This window comes from Prinia subflava, chromosome 1 (genome assembly GCF_021018805.1).
Source record: "Prinia subflava isolate CZ2003 ecotype Zambia chromosome 1, Cam_Psub_1.2, whole genome shotgun sequence".
Lineage (NCBI taxonomy): Eukaryota > Metazoa > Chordata > Aves > Passeriformes > Cisticolidae > Prinia > Prinia subflava.
Genome location: NC_086247.1, coordinates 42780857 through 42798571, shown reverse-complemented (window position 1 = coordinate 42798571; position 17715 = coordinate 42780857). Strand labels below are relative to the sequence as shown.

Here is a 17715-nt window from a genome sequence, read left to right as displayed (position 1 = left end):
TTGGGCACCACACCTTGTATAAAGATACTGAGTCACATTCATGCCAGGTGAAGACAAATCTGCTGCCCTGTGCACATGCTGTCACGGAGATTTCACACTAGCTGCAGCTCCCTGGGAAGAGAGGGGTGCTCCTGTTCAGTCCAGCCCAAATCAATCTTTTCCAGACATGTGACACGGTGTTTCAAATTTAAGGCAACCTGTAGGTGATGGTCTTATTTCTGAAAGACAGTAATTCTTTATGGGAACATGATTTCCCATTAATAATGTCTGTGGTTAAAAATCGGTCAACATCAGTTCCATATAATATGTGTCCTTGATGTGGGGGAAAACAGTATAAACAGAGCTGTCTTGAAGGAAAATACTGAATTTCTCATTGCCATCTCATTGCCGTTGCTCATCCATCTGTGCTCTTTGAGCAAAAGAGACAGAAGGAAAAGAGAAGATGTCTGTAGAGAGAAATCTTTCCAAGAAAAAGAGTGGCAGTGGAAATTTTTAAAGCTTTGCTGATGGTCATTCTGGATTTTGAAGAACTAAATATATTAATAACAGTGGGCATTCAGGATAAAGATCCTGATTCCTCCTGTGTGAATGATGACATCCACTGGTCTATATCAGTTCTTTATGCACTGTTCTATTTCCCTGTGGTTGATGTGTTAATGAGAAAATGTATCCATTGCAGAAAAAATAGTATGTGGTCACAGGAGAAACAGTCTCTCCTTTTGCCACAGACAGCCCTAACCTTTGTTAGGCTTCTTATGCTATTGAGATGTATCTTCATCCTTTTTTGAGGGTGTATCTCTTGGCAGAGGAGATGCCTGGCATCACATAAAATAACACTCCTGAGTTACACTTCACAGGGCTTTTTGTGGTGAGAAATCCTCATATCACAGCAGTAACTCAGCAGAGTATTTTTAAATATATGTTTCTTTTAGGTTGGAGTTAGAAATAAATGGGTATCTTTCATAGCTGTGAAACATTTAAATGTCCTGCACTGTGTAGTCATTGTTACAATACAGAAACACAGGTAGTGTGAACAAGGAAAGTAATAATTGATTATTGCTAATGAACATGCAAAGAGAGCATAGTCCAATGAAGCTGTAGTGAGCACTGCCTACTTTGGTGAGAGGCAAATTCTCATCTCATTTTATTGGTGGAAAAAAAGATTTTCCTGTACCTGAAGGACTGGGGAAAGAGGTTTCCTGAAGTGTCATGAGAGCATAGAGGAAAACTTGGCCAAATGGGCCACAAAGCCAGACTGCAAACTGAGTACTGCTTTCAAAGTGAAAGTAAAACCGTACTTTCAAGAGAGCAAAGCATCACTGCACTGGAAATACATCCCATTCTTTCTAGAGGCAGACAATGGTTTTTGTTTCAGTGTACTCCTCTTGTCTGTAGCATCAGTATCAAGAGCCACATTACAGCAACTGCCTGCAGCAGTGGCATTGCCTTTTATGATAGGTTCAGAGGAAGCTGCATGAAAAAGCAATGAATGACAGGATGGTAAACACTGAGGTTTATTTACTCTAGCACTTACTCTGCTTTTACTCGCAATGGTTCCATACTGATATGAGCACAACGTGAATGCTCTTTTTTTAGTGTAGGCAGGCTTGGTGCTGCACTTTCTGTAAACAGATTTCACAGAACAGATCTGTGTTGAAGTCACGGTGCATGCTGGCTATTCCTCTTTCAATGCAGCCTTCTCTGTTTTACAACAGCAGCCGAGTCAGCAGAGAGGGGCATCAGATATCTCCTTCACCATTGATGCAAACAAGCAACAAAGGCAGCTGATTGCAGAGCTTGAAAATAAAAACCGGTAAGGATCCACTAAGTACCTGTTCTTGTACAGTTCACTGTGTTTGTTTCTTTGCATTTTTTTACCACCTATGCCTGTACAATGTGTTTATACAGGCACATATATCTCCCCCTACAAAAAAGCAGAGCACTAAAAGGTGCATACAATAGGATAAAGGCTCTAAAATCCATAGCCATCCCATGTCTTCATAAGTGTACTGTCCAATGACATGATATAATCATGGATATTTTACTGTTTGCAGCTGCTGTTTGTTAAGAGTTTTTTAAAAAACCCTGTCCTGTTTCAAAACTGGATTAACTTTCAGTTGGCTTCTCAGTAGCACTATAACGTGAAATGATAAAAGGATCAGTCACGCTTGTAATGTCATGCTCTCCTGCTTTTATTCGGGGAAAACATGATTAAAGCTCTTCAGAACACAGTCTGGCTGGGAAAGGTTTGCAGGAAGATTAGCAGCAAGTTAGGCTGCTGATCAAATGAGACAGGAGGTGCAGATGTGAACGAGACCGAGAGAGAGTGTCCAGGAGAAACAGGCCAGCCGGCCCCAAAAAGGAGCAATGCCTGTTAACAGCAGAGAACCTGGCCCTGGCTACCAGGCTGCCTGATGCCATGAAATGTATGGCAGCAGAGCTCTGCTTTCAGTGCCGGACCATAAAACACAGGCTAGCCCAGACCAGATGGTTTCCCATTCCAAACTCTGCACTGCCTTCTGGCACCGTGTAATGAGCACCACCAGCTCCAGTCGCGATTTGCCTTTCATAGTTCCAGGCTGCCTCCTGACCGTCTGCTTCCAGCACTTTGTGAAGAAGAGGCAAAATTCACAAAGGTTTCAGCCTTCTGCTGTGAAGCTTTGTATTAGCCTTTTGACAGCACTCCAGGGCTCACAAGCCAGGAGTTCCTAACAAGTCTTGTTAAAGTACTTTTTTGTGAATTGTCAACTGCTCTCACATCTCTGCTCACATTAAAAGTATTTTTAAGGGCTAAAAATTTTCTCTGATACTCCACAATGTCCAGAAAGGTTACTTCAATTTTTTTTAAGTTCATGAGGTGCTGGAAACGTTCATGGTAAAGAATTAAACTGGAACAGTTCAGTCAAGCATAGAGCTATTTTATGTCTACCTCTTGTTTTGGGGAGGTTTTGAAGAACGATTTCCCTTTATGGCAAAATCCTAAGAGTTTATTTAGAAAATATCCAAAGCCCTCTCCCGTTGCTGAGGTCCACTTTGGTTGGCTGCAGACAAGTCATTTCACATACATATTCATTGATTAAAAGCTAAATACAGTCATAATTTTTCACCTCTTGCAATGTCCAGGGAGCTGGTTTTGTGGAAAATTACTGACTTACGGTCTTCTGCTTATTCTCCTCCCCAAGAGAAATCCTACAGGAGATCCAGAGGCTGCGACTTGAGCATGAGCAAGCATCTCAGCCCACACCAGAGAAGGCCCAGCAAAATCCCACTCTCCTTGCAGAGCTCCGACTCCTCAGGTAAGTCCATGGCAGTAAAACCTCTGGCCTTGACAGGGGCCAACCAGTCATTCTCAATAAGAGAATAAAAAATAAGCCTGGCTTGTGGTTTTGGAGGCTTTTTAAAGTAAGTCAGCCAATGTGTATTTTTTATCCATTTTTGGTGCAGCCTGTTGTCCTAGAAGTAATTAAACTTATGCTTGAAACTGCGTGCACGAGAAATGTCACGTATTACTCCTCTACCTTAAGTTAATCATGTGCATCAGGATTTGCAGGGTTAGGCCCTTAGGTCACTTGGAACAGGTCCCCACAGCCTGGTCCAAATGCCATTAATTATATGGGGAAAAAATGTTCAGAACAAATGCCTTTAGAAAGATTTCTAGTTAATACTGAAGAAAATACAGAACTACATGAAAATACAGCCAGAACTGGATGTTAATCTTTGGAAATTTCCCCTTGTTGAACTCTAAGGAGAGGTCAGTTCTTAGTGGTGCAAAACCAGGGTGCAGAATGATCCCCTTTGTCACGTGGGGGGTGAAGAGTAATGTCAACTGCAGCTGCTGAAGATTTGGAGGATCTTCCTCCAGTTATCCCACCAAGCTAAAAACATTAATGTGGATGTGCCTGCATGTTAGTTATGATACCCTACGTGGATTTACTAATTTCCATGTGTATCACATTGAAGAAGTACAATTGTCATTGGCCCAGATCCATAGGCTCCATCAAAGTCCTGAAGTTCACGTTGTGAGAGCCAGACAGAGAATCCAATAAGAACTATTCAGAATGCTCTATATGAGAATAGAGAGAGGCGAATGTAAGCACTTTCTTTCCAATGAATCAATGAAATTCTGCCCCTGACTAAAGAAGATATTTTGCTACTTAGCTGCTCCTCACACAACTAATATTTTAGCAGTCTGATGCATATCCAAAGGAAATTACTGTAAGAAACTGTGCTAAATTCTTTTCTTTATAAATACTGGATAGTTTTATTACGGAATTTTCCTCACAAAAATATTTTTTGGGTTTACAAATCATTACTTTGGCTTTCCACTCTAAATACAAATTAGCTTCTTCATTTCTATGAGTAATTTTAATGTGTAATTACTTTTAGAGATCTACAGGGAAGTGACATTGTGTGAGGCATATAATACTGACTATCATTAAAATATGTACATTGTAAAATATACCAATAATGTAGATCTTGTCCATCAAACTGAAAGTCTCTTTTCAGCAGTTTTAGGAAATCAGTTTTTTATGTAGTTGACTAAAAAAATTCATTATACTTTAAAAAAAAAGGAATGATTGTGCACTGTTAGCAGGCCGACTACTTAACTTTTCCCTCTTTTCAATTTTGATACATATATTAAGGCATAATACCCTTATTTTAATTTCTTGATATGCAACGTCCTTAGGGCATTCCTCAGTTCTACCTTCCCTGATTTAATATGCAGTGTGAGAAACAGAAGATAACTTCTAATCTGTGAGTCTGAACTGCTTTGCATTTCTTCTGAAATGTACACCATTTGAAAGGTGAAAGGCAAAAGTCAGACTTGGGATTTACTGGGGAATTTTGACACCACCTCGGATTCCTAGACACTTAAGATGGCATGAGGCTGTTCTTACGTGTAAAACAGCAGGACTCAGGGTAGCAGCCCTGATTTATGTCTGTTACCCTGCTGGTTTTTCAGGCTTGAAGCAGTTAGGGCTGTAGAGCGATTTAGTTCACATTGTATTAAGAAATGCTGGAATCTGTAAATCATGTTGTGGATACCTGTCCCAGCATCTTTCACAAGCTGCTGTAGTGTGGCACTCACTGAAACGAGGTCCTGGACACAGCATTCCTTCACATTACCTGTACTGTCTTGGAGACAGGCTGGAAAACCCCTACTTCCAAGAATTTTCTCTGGAGTACAGTGGGAGAAAAACCTCAGAGGAGTAATCTGTTCAGTGCACACTGCTTAGATCCTCTCTCCCTGTGGGATGAATCTAAAACCCAGCAGAGCCCTGTACTAGGACCTGCCACTTTGAATTACAGACTTTATTTTTGTTAGCAGTTTCTTAAACTCCACTGCCTTTGTACAGTTCATAGCATTTCCAACCACTACTGTCCGAAGAAGAAAAGCCAACACAGGCATTGTGTAGCAATATAGATCAGTCCTTCAGAAGAGTAAATGCTACCTGGCAGTGTTACTGTATGATCCTATTATATAGGTGAGAGATAGCACACATGAGCAGTCCTGTGGAAGTCAAAGCTGACTATATCTGTAGTTGCTCACTTACAGTGAAGGCTCAAAATCAGGGTTTCATATTGCCCTAAATACAAGAAATGTGCTTAAGTCTTGTTGGTTCCAGTGCTTTTCCATTTAGGATTAAATAGTCATATTTTGTAGGTAGTACAAGGCTAACAACATACTGTTTGTATGTTATGTGCAATGCAGTAGAGTATAAAATACACATAATATGTATATTTTTCAATAGTAATGTTAATGAAATCGTAACTTCCAGGAGGCAACAATTTTATTTTGTTTTCAGGTGGGGACCTCCCACAATTTAGTGATGTAACATGTGGAAGTGCTGTTCCCCAATCCTGTTCAATGGAGCTGTGCAGAATTCAAGCTGTTCAGATGTATGGGGACACAGAGAGACTGTCACACTTGGAGTGGCTCAGTCACACTCACACAGCCAGCACTGGACTGCGAGTGCAAAGAGCTAATTTCAAGCAGCTATATCTGTGCTATGTGATCGGCTTCCTCTTGCTTCCAGAAAAAGAAAAAAAAAATAGAAACAAAAGCAGATCACTACAGGTTTTTTCTCTGAATTTCTGAACTCTCTTAGCTTCGCTCATATCTCACTGTGTTCAGTGCCCCTGCTGCAATTTCCTGTCCCTCAGGGCATGGCTTTAATTTCTCCTGACAGCTAGTGAGGTTATTGACTAGAGAGTTCCAAAGCTAAAATTGCCAGGCATTTCCACGAGGGAATATAACACAAACTTGTTTGAACTCATTTGTTCTTTGAAGAAGGGTCTGTGTCAGTGTCTGTCTTTTCCCTTATCGCTATTCAGTCCCACGAGGATTCCCAGTAAGAGGGAACTCCCCAGCGTTCACATAGCCACATTTCTAAGCCTTGTCCTGAATTCCTACAGTGTGTTTGCTTTGCTGTGGTCTGTAGGCAAGTATCCCATGGTAGGGCTGGGCAAATGATGCAGTAAAAGCCACAGCTGCTGTGAGGGGTAAGCTGTGATCAGATGTGCTTGTTTCTCAGACAGCGGAAGGATGAGCTGGAACAGAGGATGTCTGCTCTCCAGGAAAGCCGAAGGGAGCTCATGGTTCAGTTAGAAGGCCTCATGAAACTGCTGAAGGTAAGGAGCTACTACCAAGGACAACACAAAGTGAAGCAAGAGGGAGATATGAAGGGAGAGGGAGGATATGTAACCACAGAATTCTGCAGAACCTGACTGTTTCTACCCACAAAATCTGGCTGTGTTTCCCTCCCTTTTTATTTTTTGCCTTAGTCTTTTACTTTGGGGATTTCAGATGATGCTCAGATGTTGTTCCTGTAACAGCACTGCATCATCATTGTCACCTGCTGCTAAGAGGAGTAAGAAAAAGAAAAGAAACAAACGTGTAAAACAAGTTAACTATTAGCTGTAAGAAGAACACCTCTCCACTGTATACTATTATTCACTGCAGCTGACAGTATGGAATCACTAGGCTAGTTCTTTTAAATTTGCCCTTAAGTTAAACTTTCCTTAACTTATTCAGTTGCTGGTTCTGCCAGATGAGTCATTTGACAACCACATCTACGTCTCTCACCTCAGAGATGCTTTCCCTGCAACCCCTGTTTCATTTTCACAGATACAGAAGCATGCCCTTTTTAAACAGATGAAACATGTCTCAACAAAGGATCTCAGTTAAGACCAAAGATATCAAAAAGCATGTGCATTTTTAAAGACAGACTAGGGTAAAGTGGAAGATATGGTTTTATTTTTCAGCCCTGTTTTACCTGATGTGCTTCAGGACAGATAATGCCAGAAATTCACATTGGAAGAAGGCGCCTTAAGTAGCATAGGAGATTCTGTGTTGTTGTTATCTATGACAGATCAAATGAGGTCATGGAAATTCACTGCAACTTGGGTCAAATATGGCTCAGATAAGAGCAGAAGGAATTTCACTGAAATCCACTGAGATGCAACGCGCCCACATTTAGATGCAACATGCATCCATTTGGATCCATTTGCACCAAAGGATGAGTTTGACACCTTGTGTCACTTGCTCTTCCTCAGACAGAGGCTTCTGCAGCCACAGTGCATAAATTGGTGGCACCTCAGCAGCAGAGCCCACTGAAGAGCCAGCAGATTTTTGGGAGCTGGAGGAAGGCAGGATACTTTTCATACCATGTAATGGTGCAGTGCCACAACTAGCAGTGAAGGCTTCCTGCTGTTAGTCACTGCCTCGACAGAGAAAATTTGGGGTAGGAAATGACAGCAGCTTTCTGCACACTTTGCACTGTTCTGGTGTTTCAAAGTGTGCAGAGGTGGGACCTTAACCTGGTCTCATATCTTCAACTATCTTGATTGTACCTTTAACCCTGTGCTCCAAATTTGGCTTTGTTTTTCATTCTTCACTTACATCCTGGCTCATCTCATGTGCTGATCCTCTTTCTCTTTAGGAAGAAGAATTGAAACAGGTAGCAAGTTACCTTCTCTTTGGAGGCCCTACTAACTCCTAAATGTGACTGTGCTCCTGTGATTTGTGTTACTTCCTTTGCTTGAGAAGAGTGTGTGTGTGTGTGTGTGTTCTTTTGACCAAAATTAATATTTTGCAGTTTTTTCCCACATTAGTGTCTTGAAGCAATTTTCACAATGGAACATACCAGAACTCAAAAAGCACTAGAAAGTGAGTCATGGCTACAAGGACTCTTTTTCTCACTCCTCTAAATTAAAACATGTAAGGTATAAAAACCACCCCTCAAATGTAGTGAAACCAACATAGAATGTGAATTAAATAGATAACATTTTGAAAACGTAATGAGAAATTTTGTACTTTCAAGAAAAACGAAACTGAGCTTAAATTAGACAAGGGCAATGAGTTGGAAAGCCCATTTTATCCAGAAGCAGTCAAGGCACAGTGTGCACATCTTTAAAATCGACACTGATGCTTCAGGGAAATAATTGTTTTCTGCAATCTAGATCAAAAAGCATTTACATTAATAATACAAAATTTTAAGAGATTTAATTGTTTCAGAGCTTTTCAGTATTGTAATGGATCTTGGAAATATATGAGGCTTAAAAAAAGCGACTTATTTTAGAGTAGTCTGATTTATGAGTTCAATAAAAGTGTTTCATTTTAACAGAACGCGCTTCCTCCTGCTTTCATCAGCAGAAGCGCAGTCACAAGTCTGATGTGTTCTGTCTGTGATACAGCATGCAGAGTTTGTAGGTAGTGCTCACCTTCTTAAAACCAACATTTGGCTAATTTTTGTAGAGCTTCAGTTTGTTGCAAACAACAACAAAAAAATCTGATCAAATACCACCTCTGTGTAAGGGCTGTCTTTTTTGATTCTGAAAATCTGTTCACAAAAGAGAAGCATCCAGTGTGGCAGGAGTTACCTTATCCTATAAAATGCTCACTGGACTGTGTAAGTGAAAGCACATTTTCAGGCTGCTATGAGGTATTTTTATGAGGTTTTTTTCCAAGAGTAATAGCCTTACTGAATACCAGGTGATGATGCTAAAGAATTACTCTCACCATTTCCATTTAATGATCCCCATTATGCTGTGCCGTTTCATGATCTGTTGAGAGAAACAGGATTAAATTAATTTCTGGACGAATTCAATTGGAATGAGCAGCCTGGCAATTCATCTGATGCTTATGAATTATCTATTTCTCCATTGCCCTTTCTTGAGAAAGGATAATGAGTTCTTCACATCCCTGTCGTTTGATGAGGCTGTGCGATTTCCCCATATGTCATCCCTGTTCGGTCCCAGCAGAGGGAGCAATGGGCTAAAACTCCTGGAAAGCCAGTTTTCATTTCAAGCATTTTATGCTAGGCATGCGTGATGCTTGATAATGGGAAAATTTTTCTGTCTAGCAAGAATTAACTTAAGAGCTGTAGCAATTTGACTAGGGATGGTGAATTAAATGAAATACCTGAAAATTTTCCAGGAAGGCATGAGAACACTGCTAGCTGCAGCCAAGTACAAGACAAAAGCTGAAGCCATCCGAACACCCATGGTGGCTGTGGTAGCTCCTCTTTCAGCATGCTTTAGTCCTTAGCTGGTAGAGCTGTCAAGGTTTGGGAGCAATTTGGTGCTTGTCTTCTCTGCTGACCTTACCAAGAAGTTAAGACTGGCTGTCATAGCAGATTTCAGACCATTAGGTCTGGCCTTTGAAAACCACAGTTCTCCCAATAACCACTAAGCAGGAATTCAATTCTAGTACCACTTCATTCCCACAAATCTGGGATGAGGTGGATCTAGATGATTAAAATATATTAAGTTTTTACCTCTCAAATCAGGCATTCCCTAATATCCTCCTATTTCAACTTGCTGTTCATCAGTTCTGTCTGATACTGCCCAAACAGCATAAAAAGTGAGCAGTTCTTTCCTGGACAAGGAACTCCGAATGCTTCATCTTCCTGTGCTTCCCAAACATTTTGTGTTTGTTTATCATAAACACAAGATATCAGTCATAGCTGCAGAGGGTAAGCACTGGGTGTGCAGCAGCTTTTACATCTCTTAAGGGAAAATTCCAGCCCAGAAGTACTAGTGGGCATCTGTTATTTTTAGTAAATAAAATGTTTATCCTGGAGTTCATTCCTGAATGTGACTTCATGACAGAAAACAAATTTTGTCCATTTTTTTCCTCATCTTTCTCTGAAAGTTCCCGCTGTTGTTGATGTTCCCAAAGCAGAGATCAAAAGCAAATGGGAGCTAAGGAAAATGGCGAGGGAAGAGGGACACTTGTCTTTCAGAGAGCTGAGAACCAAAAATTCTTCCACAAATGTATTTCGGTGAGGCTGAAATGTGCTCCGTTGGGGCATGAAAGAGGAAAGCTGTAGATCCTGGATACCCTGCCTGATGTGCAGGGGTTATGACTAAAAAGGACCTTGGAGCATCTCCGAGTTGTTCTGGGCCCTTCCTCTGGAGGACTAAATATCTCCATTTCTGCTGGAGCTGGCATAGATGATCCTAGAAACAGGAGAGCATCTGGCCTTTATATATTTGATTTGCCTTTCATCCATCATTTAAATGTTCAAAAACCAATCATTAAAGAAATTAAAAGTATTAAATCCTCCATTCATCCATCAGTAATGTGCTTATTTCTCATAAACCTAATTTGCCCTTGATGGCTTTCAGGTGATAATGTCCCTTAGAAAGGGGTGATAGGATAAAAGAACAAATAGCTTAATATTCTGATATATTATTTATGGCCCAGGCTGGGAATTTATAAAAATCTCAAGGGCAGTGCTGCACTCATCTTGCAATGGCCTGCTCTTGTCTTTTTTAGAATATATTTGCCAAACATAATCAGAGTGCTGCAGTGGCAACCAGTACCAGAGTCAAAATAAATGCCAGGGGAAGAGTTAAAAAATCCTCCTACATTTTTAAAATAAAGCCAAGATAAGGGAAACACCACCCCTCCAGTCACTTTTGACTGAAAACAACCAGGAGCTTGTGTTGCAGTTCCCCTTTAAAAGCACTCAAGCCACCTCCATCCTTGGCATCTGCTAAGCACTGGGTTTCTAAAGTTATGTGCAATTTGGTGCAGGCTCCAGCATTAGTTTTTTCTTACATGGATACACATTCCCAGGACTTTGAAACAGTGGATGAGAAGAGTGCTGTGTCTCTTGGTATCACTCACCTAGCTGCATTAGTAAAAATTGCAATTTTGTAAAGTCTGCTTGAATTTCAGCTAAGCAATCCTAACTGTGAGGTGCTAACAGCATGCCATCTCTATGACTGGTGTTAAAACATTTTTGCTTTCAGCAGCTGAACCCATAGCAGGAATTTATATTGCCCTATCCCCACAGTGTTTTGGGAGTGCTTGAGTATGTCCTGTGGAGCAGATAATTTAATAGTGGCTTAAATAGTTCTCTAGCTCCAAATATAAAGCAGGAATTTGTATTACTTGTTGCGAGTGTCAGACTTTGTGTGTGTAAGAGGTTGCACGTACCATGAACTTGCCCTGCAGGGAGGCAGAGGGCAGGGCTGTGATCATCTCTCGTGGCAGGGCTCTGCTGAAAGGGGCTGCTCCAGTCCCTTGGCCAGGCTGAAAGCCACGCTGGTGCCAGCAGCTTTCCCCTTCTCACAGCCAGAATGGGTTACAGTCTAGCAGACATGCATGTGAACTGGAGGAGTGAGAGGGGAGGGGGCAGAGAGGTCTGTAGTGTGGTCTTTATTAACTGGGATATTTTTTTTTTAATTTAGCTGCCTGACATTTTCCCATGCTTAAAGGAAGTCAGATCTCAACTCATATTTTCCTACTTACTGGTTCTCTACACAGAGGCATTACTGTCAACTAACCACTGACTTTGGTTTATTTCTTCTGGCAGAATTAACATTATCCAAATTATGTACAAACAGCACGATGCCTTTAAGCCGAGGGATGGGTGAGCAGGACAGGCTCTTGCGAAGCGCTGTTTAACCCTGTATTGTTTTGCAGACACAGGGGGCAGGCTCGCCACGCTCCTCTCCCAGCCACACCATCAGCCGCCCTATTCCCATGCCCATCCGCTCTGCCTCTGCCTGCTCCACCCCCACGCACGCACCGCAGGACTCCCTGACCGGCGTGGGAGGAGATGTGCAGGAAGCCTTTGCACAAAGTAAGTCCCGTTAACAGCTTGTCCAAAGCACCTGGAGGCTGAAGAATCATTATTCCTTGTGGTTATTGACTAAATGGACTTCAGCTTCTGAGCTGCGTGCAATGAAACAAAACAAAACAATATCTGTGACAGTCGTATTTTGCCATTGAAAACCAGCTTTGTCAGCCTTCAAGGCAAGCTGTCAAAGCAAGCAGGTAAACAGAAACTGGACAGTGATGCCGATTAATGGAGTTTGGGGTGAGAAGGAATATTGATGCAAGAGGGTGAGAACAGTTATCACTGCTCTGTTAACCAGAAAAATTGCTATTGACCTCAGCAGGCATTGTCAGTGTGTTTGGTTTTAAATACTTTCCTAGAAGTAAATGATACAATGATAGAATTAGTTCAGGTGGAAAGGGCTTTTGTAAGTCACAGTGTCCTTCTGCCCCAAGAAAGATGTCTTCAAAGTGAGATCAGACCATTCAGGACCTTCACCAGCTGAATTCTGAATGGCTCCTGTCACTAATTTTCTCTGTTGCATCCTCATTGTGTAAATTTCTTGTCCTTCTATCTGATTGGAACATTTCTTGATGCAACTTGAGGCTGTCATCCCTTGTCTTTCTTGCTTTGGGCCTGAGAAGGGTCCAGTTAGACTAGACAGGAATCAAGCCTGAAAGTCTAGGTGAACCCTTTCTTTGCATTTCCAGAAAACTGTCATCGCCTTCCCACTCTTTTTTAAGTAAGAATAAATTTTAAACTGTTCTGAATTTCTAAGGCCACTAATTAAATTGTGTTGAATAACACAGAAAGCGAGTAGTCTTGTTATCTAAATGAAGAAATATTCCTTATTTTTGAAATCTACTCTAAAATATGTACATAATTGCAATTCTATCATCTGAATAAGTTTTTTCCCTCTTTACCCAGCACAATTTAAACATAAGTTTAAATGTAAGATCAGAAGTTCCCCTGCTACAGTGGAGGCATGCTTCTTCCCAGGAACCCAGTTCAGCCCTCTGATGCACCCTGCCCCTTGGTTTTCCTGTGAATTGTGTCTTTGTGTGTATTTTTGGACAAGGTTGAATCTGTAATGCAATCAAGAATTTTCTCCTAAAGTGCTGGCCAATTCAAGTATTGGACACAGGCATAATTCCTGGTCCCAACATAATAGGTTGCTGCTAATCTCATTTTCTGTGGCAAAAGAAAAACAGGCAATATGTTTTCCTTTTTTTCTGCTATAAGAAAAATCGAGACAGGCAAAAATATGGAGCCCTAGCTCCTATGCTGTTATGGGATAGCTTCTCTAGAATTAAGAGTAAGATAAATAATGTAGTGGCCACAATAAAATATCCGTAAACAATGCTAAGTCTGCCTCAGGCAAATGCATTTTAAGTGTAAAAATGTGTTCTGTTCAAGATCAAAAGCAATGTAAGAAGCTATGTGATCACATTTTAAAACTGCTGCATTTGATAAATACCTAGGTTTGTGTCATTATTTACTGTAAGCTCTAGATGGGAAGGTCAAACCCAAAGAGCTTGAAGCCAGCATTCTGCCACATCTTGACATACGACTTTGTGAGGGGGTTGGGCTGAGATTTTATGGCTCCATTCTCTGCTGCACCAACAGAGATCTGCCTATGTATACTTAATGCAGACAAGCCATGGTTAAAGGACATTTCGTCTTCGTTGTTTCTGTTTCGTTTTCACAGCATTTGCAACAGTTCAGAGACACAAATTTGGGAAGACTTAGAGAGGGAGTGGTTGTCTGTGTGTGTAAGAGAGTGTCTAACTACTATAATTTACATTCCAGTAACTATTTGCTAATGGATACATTAAAAAAACCTCTTCAGGATTTGAGAAACTTTTTTAAATGTATTGGTTTGTATTCAGCGAGTTTTAAAAAATGTACAGTAGCCAATTCCTGTAAATAATTCCATTTGAAAGACTAGCAGTTCTGTGGAATATATTGATTATTCAGCTATTCAACAATAGTATCTGTGTTCAGGATTTGAGGGAGTTAAGCATGTTACCCACAGACCCCTCCTAAGGAAGGAGTATTCCATGCAGCTCACAAGAATCTCTCATGATTGATGGTTAAGGGAATATTGCCAGGTTCAGCAGGGAAACACTTCTAGCTGCATTATTAGAAAGAGTTTAAAAGCAGCCTGGGGCTGTTTAGAGAGGCAGGAGTGCTTCCTTTATTAAAAAAAAACAAGGGGGGCTTGGGGGAGAGAGAGAGAAAGACAGTAAATTATAGAATGTACAAGAAAGTCCTTGAGCTACAGGAGAGGCTGAGAGGGAGCAGAGAAGAGAAATCCATATAGTCTTGATGAGGGATGAGGTCAAGTGTGTTTCTTCAACATTTGCCATAATTATCTGGCAAATACCTGGCAATAATGGTGTCATTAAACTGAGCTGTGGGAACTTAGAGAAAACACTTCATTTCTTCCTCCTCCCCCACAGGCACTGTAAATGAGTTCACGCTGGATTTAATCTTCCAGGCCTGGTCTGCTGGTGTCACCACACAAATGCAAGCTTGATGGCAATGAATAATCTCCACATATCTGGCATTGTGATTAAATGAAGCATGAGGGTAGGCTTCTGCTCTTGCATACAGCATAAGTAAATGAGGCTATTGTGCAGAGAACTCTTCTGCACGTGCCCCTCGTGAGGACTTTGATACCCTGAATTATCACAATGACAGCTTTCAGCAGGGTCAAAACTACTGTCAACAGTAAAACATATGTCATGTGAATAATAGTGGCACTGTGCTTTGTCCATCTCTTGCTTCAGGTGCAAGACGAAACTTAAGAAATGATTTGCTGGTGGCAGCAGATTCAATCACCAACACCATGTCTTCTTTGGTGAAGGAACTGAATTCTGGTGAGTGAGGCTAACAAGGAGGACTAGTGACCAAAGTGACATTTCACATTTACATGAAAAAAGTGAGAGGTAGGGAGATCTGTATCTTCGAAGCTTTTTATGCTTTTATTTTAAAAACCCCTAAATAACAGCTTCTGGAACTCAGCAGTTCTCAAAGCCTTGGATGTAGAGTTGCAGCTGGATACAGTGCAAACTTTAAGTTTGTCTATGATTTTACATGGAGTGGGATTTCACTCTTTAGAAATTAGATTTCGCGTAGATCATACAGGACCTGTTGTAACATGCAGTCTGTAGTATTACCATTAAAGTATCCTACCTAATAACTGAAATAAGAAAAAGCTTCAGTATTTGGTCCCACCACAAGAAGAAAACCGTAAGCTTTGCCAATGGAAGTAGAATAATAAGCTTTTATTTGCTGTGAGGAGGTGGCATTCTCGGTTAGAAAGGCAAAGAAATGCTTAAATAAGTAGGCAATATACTTTTGTGAAAGTTAAATGAGAGTCTTTCCTTCACAGAAGTGGGCAGCGAGACAGAGAGCAATGTGGACTCTGAGTTTGGACGGACTCATTTTGACGACCTGGTTCCGTCGCCGACGTCTGAGAAGGCTTTCCTGGCGCAGATCCACGCCCGGAAGCCGGGATACATCCACAGCGCTGCTGCCAGCGGCTCCATCCGCAGTGACATGTGCGTACCTGCCTGACGCCCCTTCCTGATCCCGTTCTTCTTCCTCTCAAAACAGCGTGCAGCACGCTGTGTTTCCTCTCCCTCTCAATTATTCGGGTAAAAAAAAAAAAAAAAGGTGTAAATGCAAGTGAGGACTGCTTCATGGTTACATAGCAGTGGGCTCTGTAAACAATAAAGCCTGGAACTTAGGCCTCCCTCAGGAGTGAGCTGTCTGACATCCATGCCTGCAACACTCAGGCAGCATGGAGGCTGTGGGACAGCTATTTTCCCAAACATGCCCTGCAGTCCCGTTCCCTGTTTATCGAGACTAAGGAACCTGTTCACTGGAAAAGGAGAAATGTGTAAATGGAAAAGACAGAGTGCTTTTCATTGACCTACTCAACTGATGAACAAACAGATTGATTTTTACAGTCTGATCCTTCCTTTCAGAGACAATAGGCATCTTTTAAGTTATTTTTAGTTCATACTCCTTGTATGAAGTTATTAAGAACTTTTGTTACTCATTTCCTTAGGGGAGTGCCTTCAGCAGAATATGCCCTTTGGTGTACTTCATGAGAGAGGGAAATAACAGAAGCGTTCTCCACTGCCAGGAAAATACTAACCAGTGGAGCATGTGGTTATCATAAATTAACCCACGGTCCTCATAGATTATGATAAAGAGAAGTTTTATTGACTCTGGATGTCATTCATCTGAGGAGGCTATTTATTGATAATTGTCTTTAGGGTTACAGAAGATGGAGACCCTTACGTCAGAGCAGATGATGAAAATTACGAGAACGACTCTGTCCGCCAACTGGAGAATGAACTGAAGATGGAGGAGTACCTGAAGCAGAAGCTGCAGGATGAGGCGTACCAGGTGGGAGAAGATCACCTGCTGCCCATGTTTCTCCATGAGTGAGAAAGGATGATGCACCTCAGGTGCCCAGTGCCGTCTAACCAGCCGTGGGCTCTGGGGTGTGATCTCTTCTGGGTTACCAGAGCAGCCACATTCCAAAAACTGCTGCCACCTTCCACAGACACACATATATCCAGCCTTTGTGCCTATGCAAGAAGACCACATGCCTGAGTCACATAGCAATAGTCCCTAAGGGTACCAGGGAACCAGGTGGGACAGAGCTGCCTCTGAGCTTGTTCTCTGCCCATGCCTACCGAGTCACTTAGATTTCATTCCCCACTACCACAGGTGCTGGTTGATGGTGTCAAGATGTCCTGCTATTTTCATATATTTTTTTTCTCCAATAGCAAAAGGCATTTATAAGGGTTTCTCCAGTGTGAACTGGAGCTCAAGTGCAGTCTGTGTGTCATTGTCAGAACCTGGAGGTACAGAAAAGGGTCTGAAGTGAATTGTATCCCAGAAGTGTTCAACAAGCATCTGGTGCAGAGAAGCCATGGGATTTGTTATTAAACACCTCCCTGAGGAAGGTCTCAAAAGGGCATTTGTTTGAGAGTCTGAGTAAAGCAAATATGCCAGGGAGAGCTGGAATTCTGTAGATGCCCATATCTGCGTCATGGTCTCCAGTTCTACCTGGTGCTGCAGATTATTGCCGTGTTTTCAGTTATTCTAATTTGGCATATCTGAATTTAAAATACTTTTTATAAAGGTGGAACTAGTGCCAGTAGGAGGGGAGATCTAGTTCAGTTATTTGGGAGCAGAGCTCAAGCAAGCAAAAATAACTTTGTTCCCACACAGTGATCGGCTCAAATTTGGACCTCACTCCTAAAGAATGTATTAAATGGCCTAAAAAAAACCAAATTAGACATATTCTGAGAGATCAGTTGTCTGCAAATGAGGTTCAAAATCACTTTATGTGCAGGAATTCTTTATGCTGCTGATTTCTAAGAGCTAATAAAATCTAGCATTCTTTTTTTGGTAGTTTTCCTCTGGTGTTCAGTGCTGGTCACTTCGGAGTCAATCTGTGTCTGACAGGCTTGTGTTGTAGTGAAGATGGGCTGCTCTTTCAGTCTTCTTTTCTGTAAAGCTGTTAGAGTACCTTAGTCTTGTAGAAGTTCATTGAATCTTACCAAAATCTGAGGTAGCTTTGAGGTTAATGTGAACATCTTTTTGTTGTTGTTGT

General features: G+C 41.4%; 1 protein-coding gene across 15 annotated transcripts in view; it reads left to right on the top strand.

The window, feature by feature from the left end:
* Positions 1–17715, top strand: part of DTNA (dystrobrevin alpha) — a 222719-nt gene that overhangs the window by 193446 nt on the left and 11558 nt on the right. For all 15 annotated transcript variants that reach the window (XM_063394714.1, XM_063394688.1, XM_063394720.1 and 12 more), the window contains 7 exons: positions 1716–1813; positions 3183–3296; positions 6537–6633; positions 11939–12098; positions 14867–14956; positions 15472–15640; positions 16364–16496. In XM_063394714.1, the coding sequence (XP_063250784.1) occupies positions 1716–1813; positions 3183–3296; positions 6537–6633; positions 11939–12098; positions 14867–14956; positions 15472–15640; positions 16364–16496 (861 nt within the window). The remainder of the gene's footprint in view (positions 1–1715; positions 1814–3182; positions 3297–6536; positions 6634–11938; positions 12099–14866; positions 14957–15471; positions 15641–16363; positions 16497–17715) is intronic.